The sequence below is a fragment of the Neofelis nebulosa genome, chromosome 11 (genome assembly GCF_028018385.1).
Source record: "Neofelis nebulosa isolate mNeoNeb1 chromosome 11, mNeoNeb1.pri, whole genome shotgun sequence".
Classification (NCBI taxonomy): Eukaryota; Metazoa; Chordata; class Mammalia; order Carnivora; family Felidae; genus Neofelis; species Neofelis nebulosa.
The window spans coordinates 27,342,005-27,362,785 of record NC_080792.1 but is presented as its reverse complement, the minus strand read 5'-3'; the positions used below and the strand labels follow the sequence as shown (position 1 = coordinate 27,362,785).

The 20,781-nt window shown below is 41.6% G+C and overlaps 1 protein-coding gene across 1 annotated transcript in view; it reads right to left on the bottom strand.

The window, feature by feature from the left end:
- Positions 1-3,721: 3,721 nt before the first annotated feature.
- SKOR2 (SKI family transcriptional corepressor 2) overlaps positions 3,722-20,781 on the bottom strand; it is a 43,801-nt gene continuing 26,741 nt past the window's right edge. Inside the window, exons 7-9 of the mRNA XM_058692185.1 lie at positions 18,406-18,473; positions 9,376-9,441; positions 3,722-4,443 (exon numbers count right to left, since the gene is read on the bottom strand). Coding sequence (XP_058548168.1) covers positions 9,379-9,441; positions 18,406-18,473 — 131 coding nt within the window. The 3' untranslated portion in view covers positions 3,722-4,443; positions 9,376-9,378. The remainder of the gene's footprint in view (positions 4,444-9,375; positions 9,442-18,405; positions 18,474-20,781) is intronic.

The window sequence follows — 20,781 nt, the reverse complement described above, 5'->3', positions numbered from 1 at the left end:
TCGTCACGGCAGTAGAAGAACTGGATTTGAGCCTTGACTTTGCAACTAACTAGCCTTCATATCCACTGACCTCCCTTAGCTAAATCAAAGGGCTAATGACAGCATAAGAATACAAAGATGGCCTAAGTATGCATTGGAAAATTGTTACACTAATAAGAGGGGTGTTACCGTCGGCTGATCACTGAGCCCCAAACGGAGAGAAGGGTTTTGCAATCAGAAATTTTGTTAACAGAAAATCTAAAATAATAGTGGTTGAGGCAAGACAGAATTTCATGTCTCTCCAATACAAAAAACAACCTTGCAAGTGGGAAGTCCAGAGTTAGAATGTTGGTTCAGTAGTTGTTGGGGACCCAGGCTTCTATTTATTATCTTTCTGTGCCCATACTAGCATTCGGCTTTTATCTTCAAAGTCACCTCATGGCCCAAGATGGCTTCTGGGGCTCCATCCATATTACAGACATCAGAAAAGAAGGAAAGGGAAGGGAAAAGGGAAACATTGCCTAAGTCAAACTCTTTTGAAGTGACCTTCCTGAAAATTCCACATATTTCTACCTACATCTTATTCACCAGAACACAGTCACACGGCCGCATCTAACCGTGAGTAAGCCTGGGAAACGTGGCCTTTTATTTAGGTGTATTGCCACCAAGAATGGATACTGTTGGATGGTAACTAACATTTGCCACATACGGTCATTTGAAACCAAATGACATGTCAACATTCTACGAGAGAGAGTTTGAAGTGATAACCATGTAGCAATCTGCTTTTGTGACTGGCTTAAATAAAATAAACAAGATCCACTTAATCAACAAACATATTTTGGGTAGCGACTACATGTGCTCAGCAGTAGAGGGACGGTAGTGAGCTGAAATGGACGTCTCCTGCCTCCGGCAAGATTATGGTGCACATCTTCTTACAAAAGGAAGAGAGTGTAATTGTAAACTGTGGTGTGGGTTGTGTATGGTGGATCGTGGCAGGTGGTCAGACTTGAACTTTGTGCCCTCAACTGTATAGAGAGACAAAGGACCTCTGTCACTGAGCGCGGGGTCACCTGGAAGCACCCCATTGAATGATGTGGTTACACATTCTTAGCACGCTGATGATACTCCTCTTCTCTGACCTTCTTCACTGCTGACCAAGGCTGTTTTAACTCTTACCCTTAAGTGAAAGGGATCCTATCTGCTTAGAGATAGGAGAGAATTCTCCTCTATTTTCCACAGAGCTGACGCTACACTCATTGCTCAATCTAAGGAAATTGGGGTGTGATGTCCCATTCTCCTTGCCTGTGGCAAATAGATGAGCAATTACTCAGGCGTCCTGAGTATCAAAAGCATCCGTCTGAAATGCCTGTCCCAACAGGAAATGCTTTATTGTGTGGGTCCGGCTTTCTGCTTTGACTTGCTATGGCCATTTCTGATCTTATTATTTCATTTGGGATAAAAACAGAGAATTTTATTTGTATTGCCCTTACTCTTCATTAGCTAATAGTTGGCTTCACCTTGGAATTTTAACATGACAAAACACTCAAAGAAAAGAGCACATCATTTTCCTGCTGTCATTTTGTGGGGCCAAGAATTTTTATTTGTCCTTCTGAAGAGTGGCTTTATTTTTAGCCCCATGCAGAGCTTTAGATGGATGTCCTGGCTGTTTCCACAAGGCAGCTCAGATAACCCAATCACATCCAGTTTTAGGGACAACTTCTTTTTGTTCCAACTTAGAACCATCAAGCATTGCTAGAAGAAAGAAGAGGTATTCACTCTCCTTAATGAGAAAATATGTGGATTAATGACATTTCCATATCATATGCTGGAATCATGACTCTTGTTCTCTGAAGGTTTTGGGCTTGGGTGTATAACTTCATGGTTGGCATGGAGGACTGTTAGGCTCTACTGCTTGTAAGAAATAGATAGAGTCTGATAAAATACCTAACAAGCGGGGAGACTCTGAGGTCATGAGTATAAAGACAGCTGCAGTTTCCAAGTGCTTGGGGAAAGATGCACAGCCAGGCTTCGACAGAGCCTGGAGTTTAGGAGGAGAACGGAAAGGCACAACGTATTTCCAGCATCCTCAGCAGGAGAGGCCAATGGTCTTCCACAAGATCTTGGCCATTAATTCAGTTCAGAGCTATGCCACAGTTACGAACTCCAGCCTCTCAGACATACTGGTGAGATTCTCTGGCTCTAATTTCCTCTTTGCTTCAAAATTATTTGCTGATATTTTAGCACTAGTAACTCTGAGATGCTTCAAGCTGCAGTCAGAAAGGAAAAGAATGACATTTCAGGCTCGTTTATACAGCCAGTTGACGCAGCTGTAGGACAAAGGCCTTGAGTTCATCTGCAAGTCTGCTAGTTGACTCCAGCCTGCCCAGTCACTGCTCTCGCTATCTGGTCCTGGAGTTTACACTGGGCTCGGCAGAAAACGACCACTGCTGTCCCCTGGCGGCTGGTCATAAAGCCAGGTCTGCGTTCTCCCAGAGAATTTTCTTGTATTGGCTTAAAGTACAAAGCTAAGGGTTCTGGGCTTCCATCCCCACATACAATATAAAGCCTACATGGAGAAAAAGGTCCACCAACTTGACTGTCCAGTTACCCCCCTGAGCACAGCCGCCAGTTTCAGAAACGTGTGCCACGTCTGAAAGGCTGTGTGAGCCCTATGCTCAGACCCAGGCCAGAACACCTCAGAGAGGGCAGAATGCCTCTCTGGTCAGTCCCAGCATCCTCATATTATCTTCCAGTAGTCGTCACTGGGAACCTGTCCTCGGAGTCCAGAACCCGGTTAGATCCTTCTCTGACTGGCTTCCTATCCTTCATGGGCTAGGAACAAAACCACTAATGAGTGAGCCCTCCTTTGGTTTCTCTCTCTGTTTTTTAAAGTTTATTTATTTATTTATTTATTTATTTATTGGGGAGGGGGAGGGGCAGAGAGAGAGAGGGAGAGAGAGAACCCCACGCAGGCTCCACACTGTCAGCGCAGAGCCTGATGAGGGGTTTGAACTTACGAACTGTGAGATCACGATCTGAGCTGAAATCAAGAGTTGAACGCTTAACCGACTGAGCCACCCGGAGCAACCCCCTTTTGGTTTCCTAATGTGGCAGCAGAAGGTAAGAACATCTATCTCAAGGGTAAATTGTGAAATTTTTCTGATAGTTCGTGATAACGAAGATGGTGGGGGGAAAGTGTCAAATATCATGGTAATACATTCGAAACCTCTTTTGAAATCTGTCAAGGGATGCCCGCCACTGGTGTGGAACCTCTTCAGTTAGGATGTTCTTTGGCAACTTCACGGTAAGAGGTCTTCCACGGTAGATTTCTGTGTAACCCAGCAAGACCTTAGAAATCCTGGCCCCAAAGGAGTTATGATTTTGGCCCTTCTACCTCATCTGAGAGGCAGAATTTTTGGCATAAAAGGACCTCAGACTTTGATTCAACATCACAGTAAGGAGGAAGGTACGATATCAACTCCATCACCAACACTGTCAAAAGAACTAGCGGGAATACAGAGGCTTCCTTTACCCATACAAAGATCCTAACATGATGGGAAGGACTCCAGTCACTAACAATGGCCAAAGGAGGCTCACCTAGACTTTAATAATCATTTTTGAAGGAATTCCATTTTCAAAAATAAATTTATTCAAATATTTTATGTCAAAATAATACTAAAAAGTATTCATTGCTATTAGTTGCCCCCAATCAAACGTGCACTTAACTACATGAACACAACTATTACTTCATAGTCTTTTTATTATAGACTTTTTTTTATCCACATGAATGTTAAAGAAACTACAACAGAGTTAAATACCATTTTTGATAACATGATTATATTCTTAATTACACTCAATATTAAACTGTAAAATATTTCCAGAGGAATACAATCTTCATTCATACAGCAGGCAAAGTACCAGAGAGGAAGGGGCCATGTCTAAGTCTGTCCAGTTTGTTGTGAAAAGCAGGTTTGTGCGGCTGATGCCGTCCCAGCTGTCGAAATGTGATCCCCACTCCTAGGACAGGTCTTGTGTTTCCACCAAGAATCACGTCTTCCAGCGTAAAAGACAGTCTTGCAGAGCCACCCTCTCCGAGTGTGCAGCACTGAGTTCACTTGGGACCGTCCACGGATTTCCCACCCCGGTTGGCTAACAGCACTCCCACGCTCTGGGTTCAGTTGGCCTTGAAAAACACAAAGACTCAAACTTTGGTTCCACCAAAAGATGCGACAAGCATTGACTGCTCTGGTTGGCTCCCCCCTCCCCCCCACTAATGAATGGCCGCTACAGTCTATTTTACATGGTTGTCCTTGCTGCTTTGAGGTCACTTGTCCTTGGGTTCTCCCGAACCTGATTTTGTATTTGATTCCCAAGCCCTTTCAATTCGCAGTCTTTATGTGGGTCCGAAGTGCTCAGTGACAGGCTGTATCTTACAAGAGAACAAGAGTAAGTGATTCTGTGCACCTGGGATAGAACAAGAAATGCAGAATGACAACTTCAGCCCCATATAGTCAAGATAGTTTAAAAACACATCAAGTGACATTTAGTGTATCCTGAAAGAAGACATTTTTGGTACAGTTTGGATGAAATATTGAAATGGGGACCTGAAAGCATCTTCCTTTGTGCATATATTTGCCTGCTCTCTTCGTTTATGCATCTCTGCTGACACTGAGCCAAAGTAGAGCTATTAGTTCAGAGTGTGCTGGCTTGCGATGCCTCCTTTACAGGAAAGTCATGTTCGCTAGGTTCTAGAAGCTCCAGTTTGCTTAAGACAGCCTGTGGTGAAAGGGGCAGACAGAATTTCATGCGCCAGTGCCCTGCTTTGGCTTTGGCTGGATTGCCCAAGTTAACATCTGTATTTCTTGTCCTGGGGGGTCAGGGCAACCGTAGAAGCATGGCTGGAGTTTTTGTGACTCAACAGCAACAAAACCATCGGATTGGCTATTAACTGCGCGTTTACGACTGACGATAGAGGATGCGGGTCAGGCCACAGTCTCCCGGTACGAATCACAGGAGAGCAGATGAGTGTGGGGTGGCAGAGCCAGGCAGCCTGGCGCGGATCCTGCCACTTGCTCACAGCAAGACCACGGACAACATACTCAGCTCTCTGCATGTCAGTTTTCTCAGCTGTAGCGTATGGTGAGAGCAGTGGACCTTCTCTCAATGGGTTGTTTTGGAGATTAAATAAAAGAATTGACACAAAGCCTTGAGCAGACTAGGAGCACATTGTCAATCTCGATGGAGACTCTTGAAAGAACCTGGTCCTGTAGGTCTGACTACAGAGGAGAGAAATGGATATGCTATTCCCTCCCTTTGCCTTTGATCTATATAAAAGGAAGACACAGAGTGTTCCGTTACAATCCCTCTACATCATTTTAAGACCTTTTTCTTGTAGTGATTTTTGTAGCAATTATTCCAGAAATGAAGAAAACTAACAATTAGTTACGAGACACAAATCAAAGAGGTAGATGTTGTCAGTATAGGAAAAAAAAAATCCTCAAACTCTCCAGAAGGTAGAAGGAAGGAGTAATCTGTGATGAAGAAAACGCAGACATAAGGCAAAAGTAGGCTGGTCATGCCCTTGGGTGTTATATACGGTCTTGAGCATACTTTAATAAAAGCAGCCCCTTTGTGGGAAAGGAGAGAGAGTATGGCAGATGTCTGGTATGCAAGAGTGGTGGTCAACATTTTAGAACTGGCAGAGACTTTGATCAGGTTTGGCCACCTACATTTTATTGATGAGAGTGAGCCTCAAAGAGATTGTATGATATTATCCAAGATAATATGGGACAGCAGTGTCAGATTTAGAAGCCAGACTCCCTCCAAACAAACCCAATGATCCTTGGGAGACAGAGAAGTGGAACAGAGTCACATGGGCCTGAATTGAGTCCTGGTTCTGCCACGTGCTAGCTGAGTGGTCCCACTGAACCTCGGGGTTCCCATGTATGAATGGGGATGACAATAGGATCTACCTTCTAGAGTTGGAATGTTCAAAAGAGATAGATAATGTGGCAAAGAATTTAGCCCAATGTCTGGCATAATCAGTGCTCAACAGATGATAGTTACTATTATTTCTGGCTTGGTCACGAGTTTCTGTATGACTACGAACAAGCCATTTCCCAGGATCCACTTTCCACTTCTGTAGAATGACTGAAAGACCTGGGTGCTTCATCTAGCTACACGGATGACATCTGTATAATGTCAAAAGATGCTCAGAAGAAAAAGAACGTAATGATTAAATTGCTGCTGACATCATGGCACTTTTTTGGTGGTGCAGATTTCACAAAGACCACACTGGGTATCTGGGCAGGGCATGGGGCATGGAAACAACCACAGGTAAGAGAGACTATCAGGAATAATTCTGGTGTGAAAAACAGTCCTTGATGCAATGACAAATGCACATAACATTTTGAAATTTTTTTCAAATCATTTTCGTTGTACTGTGAGCTTACAATGAAACAAATACGCAAAGCAGCCCAACGGCTAGTCTACTAGGGCTTGTTTTAGGAGGTGGTTTGAAGGTAAAGAAAGAAAGCAAACTACACTTAACACAGCTGGTAGCTAAACAAATAGAATTCATTGCCCCAAAGGGGACTATGCCTAGGTTGAAGAAAGGTTTAGATAAATCCATGGGTAATGGGTCTTTAAGGAGTTATCAAGGGAAAACTAAGAGTATTCAGTGCACGTGCTTAAATTTTAGGGTTGGTGTTGTTAAGAACAACAATTTGGCTCTTCTAATGGAATTATGCAGTTAGTAACCTGGTCTGGGTGGAACCTTATTGTGACTCAACATGGAATCTCTTACATCCTAAGGTAGGGCAAAAAAGATTTGTAGAGCAGTGATATGTGGCGATACTTGCTCAGCTTATTAAGTGGATTGCCTGTGGTTTTGAAAAGCTTCCTCCTCTTAATAGTCATATTGGAATCCACTGGGTGGCAAGAACACAGCACACTACCTTAAGGGTCACTCTTGCATAAGACATTAATGCATCAGTCCCTAATTTGGAAACCTGTGGTCACTCAGCAAGGCAGAATTTGTCTCTCTCCCTTGGTGTAATGATTTTTATTTTGTAATCTCTCTTGGGGTAATTCCTTGCAGGCTTGGCATGTTGAGAATCAAATACTGCCTCTAACAATATGGTCGTGATTCTCTGCTTGGCTGATTTAGCTCAGCATTTAAGTAACCACTAATCTTCTGAAAGCACCAGGGTCTACTTAGAGAAATCCCTGTTGTCTGCAAGGATGGAAACAAAATCAGCATGAAGGAAGCATTAGTTACTAAACACAAATCAATCTTTTTTTTTTTTTTTTTCCACCTAGCTGTATGCGATGTCACCATCAGAGGCATGGTTTCTGGGCAGTCTTCATTTTGTAGGTACAAGAGCAGTCGTGATAAGCAAAGGAGATGAGTTGGGGAATAAGAAGGAGCAAAAAGAGTTTATTGAAGTTCCTAAGTGGAGATCAAACTACATTATAATGGATGAATATCATAAATGAGGAGTAAAAGAAGCCAGATACAAAACAATGTTCTGTACAAGGTCCTTTGCTAAAGTTCAAAACCAGGCAAAGCTGATCTTTGTTGGGTGGAGGAATAACTGGACAGGGGTGCAAGGTGGCTCTCTGGGTGCTGGAAGCCTAAGTAGGTTCATCTTGTGAAAATCCATTGAGTTTTGATTTGTTGACTTCATGACTTGATTTTTGAACTTTGATGAATATGTATCATACTTCAATAAAAATGTTATTTAAAAACACCTCCTAATATATTCTCTTTGACTTGAAAGAGAATTTGACATTTTCGAATTATTATACCTATGAGTTTATCAGCATTAATTTGGGTGATTCTTGCCTTGATTGCCTTGGTATTCTGAGTTAAGATTTAGTGAAGTCTGACTGCTGTAAAATTATTCATTTCACACAACTGGTGCAAACCTGTCCACTCTAATGAGAAGGAAACTGTCCAACGTCAACTTCAGACTTAAGAATACTTGAATATATAGACCAGAGCCAACTCACAGGCCCACTTGGTAGAACTTCATGGATATGGAAACACAATGACTTATTATTTGACTGTCTTTCTTGCAGAAACATCTGCTTACAGAGGACAGGAAGTGCATGCATTAGGGGCAAGTGGGCACTGAATCTAAAGTCAGGAGCCCTGAGATCTCTTCGCAGCTTTGCAACGTGAACATAAAATGTCACATCTCTCTTCTCCGTACCTCAGTTCCTTGTGTGTAAAATGAAGGGAAAGCATATGAATGAGAGACTGTCTTGGAAATAGTTTTGAGCTCCTGATGAAATATGAGTGACATAATCATCATTATTTAAGACAAATTCTGAAGATTATCACTAATAAAGATGACAAGACGTGGGATTGTCATTTGTACAAGGACAGAGGAGGCTTGTGATATGCAGAAAAGAGGCATGAAGGGAAGAACAGGAACCACACACCCGCGTTGTACAGAATTCTTTTTGCCAATAGATTCTATTAAGTTGGAAATATTCCAGAGGGAAGTTCCAGAGGGAAGGATGGGGAAGAATGATTCTGATAGGAATGGGTCACACTGATAAATGACCACAATCCTAGTTGGCCATGAGCACTTACAAATGCTCCCTCTGACATCTGAGTTTTTCCCTGATTTAGCAATTCCAGTTGTAGGTCATCCTAATGTATTGTCACGGAAACAGCAAGCCTTAGTTTCGACATCCCTTCAATTCTAACAATTATATATGTCTTCTGCATAAGCAAAAAGTTGCTTTTGAAATGTTTAGGTATGTTCTGAATACAGTCAATGAATTTTTACTGTCTTCCTTAGAAGCCTGGAATATTTGTTTTTCAAATTGTTGCCAGGGATGTGACCTCGAACTTGGCTTCAACTCTAGAGAAACAGTGATTGGTTTAGGGAAGGAATGAATGACTCTTCCTACAGAAGACGTTCTCCAAGGTCTGTGTTGCCTGCAATTGTTCACATCACCGTCTGTCAGTAGCTCACTGAAAGCCAGATTTCGGGAAGGCTTTTACAAGCAAAGGAGAGGCAAAGAAGATGAGACACAGTAAGCATGATTGAGGACACTCCACTTTCCTGCAGAGGGGCAATACTCAGGCTGTTAGGGAGAACTGCAGAGAGCAGAACACCTCAAAACAGAACAAAGATCGCTTCTGCAGACTGAGGACAGACTTTTGTTACTTTTAGGAATTTTCCAAGGAATCTACAAAATGTACATAGCCACTGGCTTAGGAAGTCCCATGCCCGGGCATAATGAAGTTCATCAGTATATTGGCTGAAACACAGGATGCAACTTTACTAATCCCTTGGGCTATGTCGAAAACATCAATAAAGAACTTAGCTGAGTAATAATTCAGAATTCAGGAAAATCTCTTTCTTCTGGTAAGCTTACCTTTTAGCTTTTGCTGAGATGGGCACCAAGCTTTTCTTTCCTGATCAAGCTTGCTGCATAGGGGATCTGTAAGATAAAAACAGGCAAAGCTGTCCAGATGAGCTCAATTAAAAAAAATTTTTTTTAAATGTTTATTCTCGAGAAAGAGAAAGAGCATGAGTAGGGGAGGGGCAGAGAGAGAGAGATGGAAACGCAGAATCTGAAGTGGGCTCCGGGCTCCGAGGTGTCAGCACAGAGTCCCATGTGAGATCATGACCTGAACTGAAGTCGGACGCTGAACCTACTGAGCCACCCATGTGTCTCCAGAGAAACTAAATTCGAAGACGGGTGCATAGTGGAGACCTTTCATCATGCCTAGAAATTTGAATGCCAGTAAATCCCTCCCTAAGGAGAAAAGATCTCCATCCGATCGGCAATAGCATGGAGCTTCTGGGATATAGCAATTCCTAAGGCCTGTTAAAAAGCATATCAAGGACAACCAGTGATCACAGTAGACTCTTGCTAGAGCTAGTCTCTGAGGTCAGTATATGACATTTCACCTTAAGAAGTTGTTTTTTTTTTTTAATTTTCATTTAATAATATGGTACTGCTATTTTTTTATTTAGGTATGAAAACTAAGTTATGACATTATAATGTATGTCCAAAGTAAAGAGACAAGGATGTGATTACAAACTAGTTCAATGCCATCTTTCATTTAATTACAGTGACCGACTATGCTATCATTATAAATCACAAAAATAAGATGAACTAACTAAACACAAATTATTACTCTGGGTAATTTCCCAATAACTACTAAGAAGCATCAGAAATAATTGCACTGAGTGGAAAATACAACCCTTGAGAATACTACCTGGATAAACTTGAAAAGTACTTTTCAGTACTGGGACTTCAAATGAAAGCCTATCCCATTTGATACGTTACTTTTCATTAGAAAATCTGAATGGCTAAAATTGGACTGCATGTCTTATTTAGATTTACCTTTCCATTAACCCCAGTTAAGGTAGTCTATCATTATGTTACTTACCTTCATCATTATAAGACTCAGGACTCTAGAGATTTGCATCTATCATGCATTTAAAGAAATACATATTCAGCTTTCCAGAATATAACATGAAATATGGCTGTGATGTAAAAGCAGTGAGGGAAATAAAACTATTTTCATCCGATTCAGCAATGTTTTTGAATACTGGTACATACGCTCTCCATGTTTCCGGCATATCTGTGTTTTGTTCTCCTGATCCCCCATCCACAAATATAAGCCTTTTCTAGTGGGAAGAGACTATGAATCTGTGAGTGACTAATATGGTCCCAATCATATTGGGACCACTATGCCATAATAACTGGTCAGCTGAATAGCCTTTCTAATGGCAAAAAAGAGAGAGGACTAACATAACCATCTCACTCTTTTGATACACAGGCACAACATGGATGATTCCGATAGCCACATATCTGATCAAGAGCACACACAGCATGAATGAAGTGCCCTTATGGCCTTCATACTTGAGTACCAACCTCATATTTGAGGACATGAGCTGCGATGAGCCGGATGACGACAAGAGCAGTCACATAGGGACCTACTCTAGTTACCTCTTCTTCTCACTGGACATCATACTACATCTGCTCTCAACAGAGATGCACGTTTCCCATCACAGCGTTTGCTGAGACATGCCAAACACAGGGATTGACTCTCTCTTTCTGTGCATGATATAACGCAGCCTTGAATGGAATTCTATTAGTTAGGATAACAAGTAGAAATGATGTAAACCTCGGGGCAAGAGGAATTACCTAATACAATGTGCTTGTGTCACGCTCACATTTAGGGACAGTCCTCGACATCAAGACTCCGGTACCACAGTGACTGAGAAAGTGATCCGTCCTGTTCCATCCCAGGCCCTACTGCAAGTTAACATCACCAGCGGCCCACCGCCTCATCAAAGCCGATAAACTACTCATCCTAACCCTAAGAAAACTGTGGGAAGGACACTGCTTTCATATCTAAGTCAGAATGCCTTTTTCCTTCCTTCCTTTTACCCCAGAAACAATGTAGCATTTCATTAAGGTGGGACGCTGAGGGGAAAAAAAAAAAGCTTAGGAAAAAAAGGATGTTTCCATATAAGCACATTTGATTCCCAAATCTACAGACTGGAATTTAAATCCGTTTGAAGAATTACCCACACTCAAACATTGTTGCATTTATGTCGTTAAAACAAAGTGAAATAAAAGCCAAACAAAAACAAAGGCAAAAAGTGCATAAGGTTGTGAGCTGAAAATCATGTATTTTTAATGGTAGGTCCTAAGTCATGAATGACAAAGAATATACTGACATGTGGCCCAACTGTTCGTGGGAATTACCCTATTTCATCAATTCTAAAATGTACTTTTTCCCCCCTCACGTTTTAATGTCTCTGAAATTAGGTGTCTTATAATTGATGGTATCTTGGAATAATAGTTGAAAGTTTCTTTTCTTGTGATACATCAAGTAATGGTGTCTCTTACAACTGATAGTGCTTTGGATTCCAAGAAATGCAATACTTGATTCACAGAGACCTCTGCAAACACTCCCCAATTTGGGAGCTCACGCTCCTGGAGGCTCCATTTGAGCTAATTATTCCATTACGTTTCCTGTTCTGGAAGTTACAAAAACTTTCTTTCCATTTTGACCAGCTTACTACTTTTTTTTAATGTTTATTGATTTTTGAGAGACACAGAGAGAGAGAGGACGAGTAGGGGTGGGACAGAGAGAGAGGGAGTCACAGAATCTGAAGCAGACTCCAGGCCCTGAGCTGTCAGCACAGAGCCTGACTCGGGGCTTGGAACTCGTGAACCGTGAGATCATGACTGAAGTCAGATGCTTAACTAACTGAGCCATCCAGGCGGGCCATCCATTTTGACCAGCTTAGAAATCACCAAGATTTGCATGGAAAAAAAAAAAATCTCTCAAAGCTATATAATAAGTTCTAAATTAGTCACCTAGTTGGCACGAGTCTATCAAAAGTCTGGGGTCTTACCAAAAAAGATAACTTCCTAGTTTGTGCCGAGAAAGAATTAGCCTGAGCTCAGACATTCAGGTGGGTTAACATGTCAAAAGGAGAACGAGGAGAAGGCCACATAACCAAGGAACAAGTGATTGCCTGGTCAGGATGCATGGCAATCGATCAGTAATGGGGAAAGGACGCACTGTAGTCAAAGTCTGGTCTGCTGCTGGGGAATGTTAAGGCAGCATCCAGTCCTCTGACTTGCAGGGACCTCCTTTTCTTGCATATTTAGCCACAAAACCAAAATCCTCTAGTGGCCTAGGGATCTTTTCCTAAGAATATAGTGCCAAACAGTAACTGTACTACCTACCTTTAAAAAAAAAATACATAGGACATATTTTTAAAAACTCTCTGGGTTGAAACGTTAGAAGTCTGGACAAGTTCCCATCCTAATGAATCCTGGACAACCTCCAAGGAAAGACTGTATCACTGAAGAGCTGTGCCCTTGCCAAGGAGGGAGGGCCCCTCCAGCAGCAGTCAAGACCTCGCTCCTTTCCCTGCAAGGAAGCTCTGTGCTCCCAGCAACAGGAAGTTGTAAACTGCTTTTTTACAAGTCCACAGTGAACGAAACATTAGTACTAAATCTATCGATTGAGCATTATTTTAATTGAGGCTTTTAATGAAGAACTTTGAGACCAAGTTTCCCCTGCTGTGTGTGAGTGCAGCATTCTGGATAAAACAGCAGAGGGCACTTCGAGACTAGCACATTTTCTCCATCTACGCGCCTCTTGGTAGCAATCTAGCAAGTCCAAAGGATGTGATTCTGGATCTAGCCGTTTATCACAGGCTCTCTTCTGCAGCTGCACAAGGTCCTTCGAGAACTCTGACTGAAGAAGAGTATGTCTTCAACAAACTTACAGTCGTAGTAACTTCTATACAGATGCACTGGCTTGAAAGAAAATTGTTGCCAAATTATCAATGAAAAAAAAAAGTTATCAAGGCATCATGATGTGTAAATTATATTATATTCCAGTCCTTGAAAAACCTTAATCAAAAGGTGATACACTGAGTAAAACACCTTCAGCTTCTTTTTTTAATTTTTAAAAATTGAGATATAATTGATATACAACATTGTCTTAGCTTTTTGATCTTCTTAACTGTACAGCACGATGGGTTTTGTTTTCAAAATTGAACCAACTTTTCCTTGAGTCACAATCCATTTGTGAATGAGATTTTTTTTCCTTTGTGCTATAATACAAACTAAGATTTTCACGAGCTTGTTAAGTTTTAGAACTTTTGTATTTGGTTCATAGTGAGAAGAATCTATTTCTTTGCTTGTACAACTAACTCTGGCTTAGTAAGGAAAACACTTTAAGCATTTGAAAACCCAGGGCAGGGGTGGAAGACTTTACTACAAACTGTGTGAAGTACTTATAGACTCTAATTTTAAGCAATCAAAAAAAAATTTAGCGTGTTGCCCATGTATAAATGTTAAGCAAACTGTGTAGGCTTTAAATCTCACATTGAGATAAACACACGGTCATTTATACGTGTACAAAGAGAGTCAATTATTTGACTCCATAGTCATTACACCTTTGCATTTAACAAACTGAAAAAGGAAGCAATGGTGCAGAAATTGCAGTCAGCAGAGAATCTAAAAATGCAGGAGCCAAAGAAATTCATAAGTTTTCTTTCTACAGCAATGATACCCAAGATGCTTTCGATAAAATCTTTTGAATAAGAACACTGCGTAACAGCATAGAATAAATGCACTGTGGGTCTATGGGAATTGTTACAAAATATGATGGTTTTAATATATTTGAATTCTCCATGATTGCAGGATAGGATGGGTTTTTATGTCATCTAAAGGAAAAAAAAAAGCCTATTCTGCAGGCAAATGACTATTCTGTCATATATGCTCAGTAAGCTTTAAATATAAAATAGTTTAAATGTAAAATAATAATTTTGAGTGAAATGCTCTATTCTCAGGAAGCAAAGCATGTAACCATATTTACTGATGAATTAGATCATTCAACTAAAACTACTGAGAAAGTCAATAATTATGATATCTAGCAACTTCTTGAAAATCTTTAGATCGAAGTCTCTCAGGACATTACCCCCCCCCCCCCCCCCACGTACTTTAGCAAATAAAACAAGCTGAATAAGGGATTTGATAAATTTCTGTTCGGGTGAACTGGAGTCTGCTGCCTCAATTCCAAAGCAGATGGTATAATGTGAACCCAGGTCCTTCTTGCACAAAAATATATCTAGGCATCAGTACTTGAATAGTCCCACTATTAGAGGTACTGCTTTGAGAAGAGGCATGCTATGAAATTTATTACTCATACTGGCAGAGCATTTGATAACTTGCACGGGCATTTCATGTTTATTAGGCACCTGTGCCTTACTTACTATATTCCTATCAGGGCACAGGTTAGAGCTTCCGAATTCCTTTGGCTGAGGAGCTGACACTTAATGGACTATATGGGAGTAGTATTGAATTGAAGTTTGCAGACCTGCCAGCCTGTGTCTGTTAGTCACAAGGACAGTGCAGTAATAGGGGAACACCTCATAATTCACCACTGTGGCTTTCCTTAGTCGTTTTAGTGGTAGTTTCTTAGCACAAAAGACAGTTTGAGGAAATCAGGAATGAGCCAGGGAAATTTGGAAAAGAATGAAGAGGACCACTCTATGGGAGTATCAGAGTTGAGTCAGGGGTCACCACTGGGTGGTGATTCATTCAGCAAATGTTTATGATAGCCATCGGATGATAGGTACTGGAGGCTGCATGAAGACCCTCCCCATATTAAGGCAGGGACCCAAGAGAAGAAGTGGGAGGGACAAATCACGTCTATTTCACCTGTTTCATGTTGTCAGCCTGGATGTGGTTTTGTGGATTTCAGAAATTATATGGTACCTACAGGGCTGGGGGGAAAAATGTCTAGCTTCTCCCAAGGAATTTAATTTGTGACCAGGAATAATTTACTATCTAGAGAAATCTGAATTAATAACACTTGTCTACATAAATGAATATATGATGATAAAATATTTTGCAATATAGTGTAATAAAAACGCTTAGTAATACCAATTTATCCCTTCCATGAACCAAATATCTCAAAAGACACGAGACATTTTTTCTGCTATCAATACTGTTTACTACATGGACGCAGTATCATTTCCTCTTTTACTAAGGAAACCTAATGTCAAAGAAAATTAAGACATTCAAGCTATATAACTGACCTTAAATAGGGGCACTGAAATAAATACCTACTCGCTCTTCTAAAGCCTATATTGCTATACGCAACTACTCTAAAATCACAAATTTTTGGTTGTATGCATGGCAGTTTTTGTTTTAAGAGTCGGAAAGTGATATGTAGAATCAGTAAGGCCTGAAAATTTTATATCCTTCTGTCTCCAATTATTTATTTAAATTCTTCCTTTATATAGGGGTGCCTGGCTGGTTTGGTTGGTCGAGTGTGAGATTCTTGATCTTGGGGTTGGGAGTTCGAGTCCCACGTTGGGTATAGAGATTACTTAAAAACAAAATATTAAAAAAATTCTTCCTTTGGACAAAGAAAACAATTAGAATAGTCACAGCAAGTAATCAATAGCTCTTATTATCTAGGTATCAAAAGCTAAGAACAGTAGAAACATTTTTTTTAACCCTTTGGGGGCTTAGTAATCAATCAATTGAGAAAAAGCCTTCTGCACTCCCCCCCTCCCATGACTTTAAGTGCAAACAAACCAAACACAAACAAAAACAAAAACCAGAAGAAAAGTCCTGTTTAAGAGGCATCTTACACTGAGGTGACTTTCAGAACAGAGAAATGTTAACCGGCCATTGAGGTCAATGAAGACCAGTGGGAATGGTCTATGAGTACAAACAGCACTTTTAACAAAGCCCCAGAATGGAGGCACTACAAGGTGGCTTTAAAAATGACTCCGAGGGGCACCTGGGTGGCTCAGTGGGTTGAATGTCTGACTTGGGCTCAGGTCACGATCTTATAGTTCTTGAGTTCGAGCCCTGCATCAGGCTCTGTGCTGACAGTCTGTTTCAGATTCTGTCTCCCTCTCTCTCTGCCCCTCCCCTGCTCGTGCTCCATCTCTCTCTCTCTCTCGAAAATAAGTAAACATTAAACAAATTAAAAGTAAATAAATAAAAAATAAAAAACGACTCCAAGCAATCTCCATTAACACAAGCATGATTTCTCTGATGCAGAAGGAAAATGTTAATACTTATCTTCCTTGAGTTATCCTGACAGAGAGCTAGATACCTGGCTGTCTAGACAAGACAGGTGGATATATGTAGATACATGCTTAATAAAATACAGGTAACAGGGACCAGCTCGGAAACGTCCAGCAACCAGGGCACCTGGGTGGGTCAGTCGGTTAAGCATCCGACTTCGGCTCAGGTTGTGATCTCGCGGTCCGTGAGTTCGAGCCCTGCATCAGGCTCTGTGCTGACAGCTCAGAGCCTGGAGCCTGTTTCAGATTCTGTGTCTCCCTCTCTCTGACCCTCCCCCATTCATGCTCTGTCCCTCTCTGTCTCAAACATAAATAAACATTAAAAAAAATTAAAAAAAAAAAAAAGGAAACGTCCAACAACCCCAATTATAATAGTCATGCTGGGAATACCACTAAGGATCAGTGTATGTCTCCATCCAGGTGATTAAAAAATATCTTACAAATATGGAGCAGAAATTATCGTCCCCACTGTACTCAGGAAAATGAGAGAGTATGAGAGACTGTTTTAAAAGCCCTAATGATTAATACCAGATCTGTCTGCGTGGGGATGAAGGGTGGTGAATTCAGAATGAAAAAAACCCAAAAAACCCCACTACGTTTATTCACCAGGCACCTTCCTGCTTCCCTGTTTCCACATAAATACAACTGAGTGTCCACTTTTTGGTATGATTAGGAGAGGGTGAATAACACACTTCATTTGGAAATAATCATTTCTTTGAATCACCCTTCAAGTGACTTCATTTTTTTTGTGTTACTTTTTTTCTTTTTTCTTTTAATATTAAATTTGTTGTCAAATTGGTTTCCATACAACACCCAGTGCTCATCCCAACAGGTGCCCTCCTCAATGCCCATCCCCACCCTCTCCTCCCTCCCACTCCCCCATCAACCTTCAGTTTATTCTCAGTTTCTAAGAGTCTCTTATGGTTTGGCTCCCTCCCTCTCTAACTTTTTTTTTCCTTCTCCTCCCCCATGGTCTTCTGTTAAGTTTCTCAGGATCCACATAAGAGTGAAAACATACGGTATCTGTCTTTCTCTGTATTACTTATTTCACTTAGCATAACACTCTTCAGTTCCATCCACGAAAACCTCTCTGACCTCAGCCGCAGCAATTTCTTACTTGACACATCTCCAAAGGCAAGGGAATTAAAAGCAAAAATGAACTATTGGGACCTCATGAAGATGAAAAGCTTCTACGCTGCAAAGCAAACAATTAACAAAACTAAAAGGCAACCAATGGAATGGGAAAAGATAGTTGCAAATGACATATCAGACAAAGGGCTAGTATCCAAAATCTATAAAGAACTCACCAAACTCCACACCCGAAAAACAAATAATCCAGTGAAGAAATGGGCAGAAAACATGAATAGACACTTCCCTTCCAGTGACTTTAATTGATTAAGTGTATTTATACCAAGTTCTCTTGGCAGCAAAGGGTGTGGCTTAGGTCTGGGTAAGGGAAGGAGAGGAAGAGAGAAGACAGGAGCTTCTCGGGCATCCCAGTGCCCCGTGCTCACAAGTTTGCACAGTGGGAGGCGGTGCAGGTACCTCTGGTTCACCCACAGAGACAATTTACACATCTGTCTATTAACACATGGTAGGTAGTTACATCTCGAGGAAACGAACTGACACATCTGTTTATCCTGTGTCTAAGTAAATCTTTTGGTAATTAGCATCTAAACCAGCTGAGAAGTAAGTGGTAAGTGGACCAAAGGGTTTCACGGCAAAAAAACGTGAATAGTTTCTTACACGCTGGGTGGTCTGCAAACAAACCCATCAAGTCAGGTTGATTTTTAAGTAGAAATCATCTTACGATTTGTAATTGCTGCACCATTTCTTCTCGGTAGGCTAGTTCCCTTTTCATCTGATCCTGGAAATTATCTGGTAGGAGAGAGAAATAGAGAAAGATATCAATCAAAGTTGCAAAATCTTATTTTAGTAATTTTAGGAACAATGCTCCCGATGGTGCCAGAGAAGCCCCTCTCCCTTTTCGGTATTTTTAGAAAGTATTGTGTGTGTGTTGTTTTTTTTTTAAAGTATATCACATGGTTTTTTGAAGGGATGTTTTTAAGGCTCTCTAATGAGAACAGAGAAAATTTTGAGGGGGTAGGGTCTCTATCTCATAGTTCACAGTATCCCATGGCCCATCTAGGTGATCCCTCGCATATAATAGAATGTCTGTGCGGTCATGTTCTCCAGCTTTGTGCACTCGAGGCAGTCACAGGTTATCGACAGCTTCCACTGTCTACAGAAGGCTAGTGTGAGTGAGGGGGTGAACCTCAGATCTAGGTGGGTCACAGGAAAGGCAGACCCTTGTCTGCTAAGACAAAGGCCCGTGAGCCACGCCTGCCTCACCTCAATCCCAAGCGAGTGATAAACACACTCTGACTCTGCCAACCTGCAAACTCTCTCACCCTGCATCAGCCTTATTTGTCCTCCGTGGGCCGGGAGCAGTTCTACAGACCTTGCCTGCATCTGAGAAAGGGATCAGGGAGGAGCTTTCAGAGATACCATTATGCAAAGTATCTTTGCCAGTCTTCATATTGATCATTTTTATTGGGAAAGGACTTTCCAACCTGTATCATGTTGCAACGTCTCCATGTGATCTTTTCATTTATTAAAAAAATTTTTTTTAAATTTTTTAATGTTTATTTTTGAGAGAGACACACACAGAGCAGGAGCAGGGGAGGGGCAGAGAGAGAGGGAGACACAGAATCTGAAGCAGGCCCTGGGCTCCGCACTGACCGCTCAGAGCCCAACGCGGGGCTTAACCCACGATCCGCAAGATCATGCCCTGAGCCGAAGTCAGATGCTCAACTGACTGCGCCACCCAGGCGCCCCTCCATGTGATCCTTTTAAAAGCGTGGGCCCAGCTAACTTTAGCATTTTCTGCCTTCAATGAGAACGTCACACGATTTCCTATTGAATCTGTTGTGGATAGTAAGGGTAACAGTTTGGGGAAACCAGAAACTTTGTCACATCTTTTCCTCTGCTCTTCCCTTCACCTCTGCAGCCACTGGTGTGTGAGTCCTTTACGGTCTGATGTCATCCTCGCTTCCCTTTGCCATTGTCACCTCCGCAACACAGACACCTCTTCCCTGGGTAGCTTCCCAACTGACCACTTGGCCTCCGGTCCCCCCCCCCCCCTGCAAATCCCCTTTCCTTCTGCTGAAAACTCTATGATGGTTTCCCAATGCTTACAAGATGATGAATCTTTTACCTCTTGTGAGGTTCTGGGGACTTGGAAATTAAAAACACCATCCTTTTAATTTTTTTGACTTCTACTTTTTTTTTTTTAAAAAAAATTTTTTTTAACGTTTATTTACTTTTGAGACAGAGAGAGACACAGCATGAACGGGGGAGGAGCAGAGAGAGACGGAAACACAGAATCAGAAGCAGGCTCCAGGCTCCGAGCCATCAGCCCAGAGCCCGATGCGGGGCTCGAACTCGCAGACTGCGAGATCGTGACCTGAGCCGAAGTCGGACGCTTAACCGACTGAGCCACCCAGGCGCCCCTTGACTTCTACTTTTCTATATTATTTGAATTCCTTCCCTATCCCATGCATGTTTTTAAAATTAGTTAATTAATTCATCAATTAATACTTGGGGTTTTCTTTAGAGCAGTTTTAGGTTCACCACAAAATCAAGGGGAAGGTACAGAGACTTCCCATTTACCCACTGCCCCCACACCTGCATATCCTCCCTCATTATCAACAGCCCTCACCAGAGAGGGACATTTGTTACAATGGATGGACCCACACTGACACATCATCATCATCCAAAGTCCGTAGTTTGTCTTAGGGTTCACTTTTGGTATTGTACCTTTTATGGCTCTGGACAAATATATAATGACATATATCTACCAGCATAATATCAGAGAAAATACAGAATATTTTCACTGTCCTAAAGTCCTCTGTGCTCTCCCAATTCATCCCTCTCCTCCACCCTACCCCTGGCAACCACTGACCTTTTATTGTCTCCACAGTTTTGCCTTTTATATTTTTTAAAAAGACTCTTTCCCTACTCTCAATTTAATGTGAAAGGTATTGTAATAGGGGCAAGTTAGTGGCACAATGCAAGGGGCAAGGGAGAAGCCCTTATCCTCTTGGGGAGTAAAGGCGGAGGAAATGCTTGAGCAGAGATGTAAAGAACAGTATTTTATAGAAAGCCAAGGGAGGAGGAGTGGGGA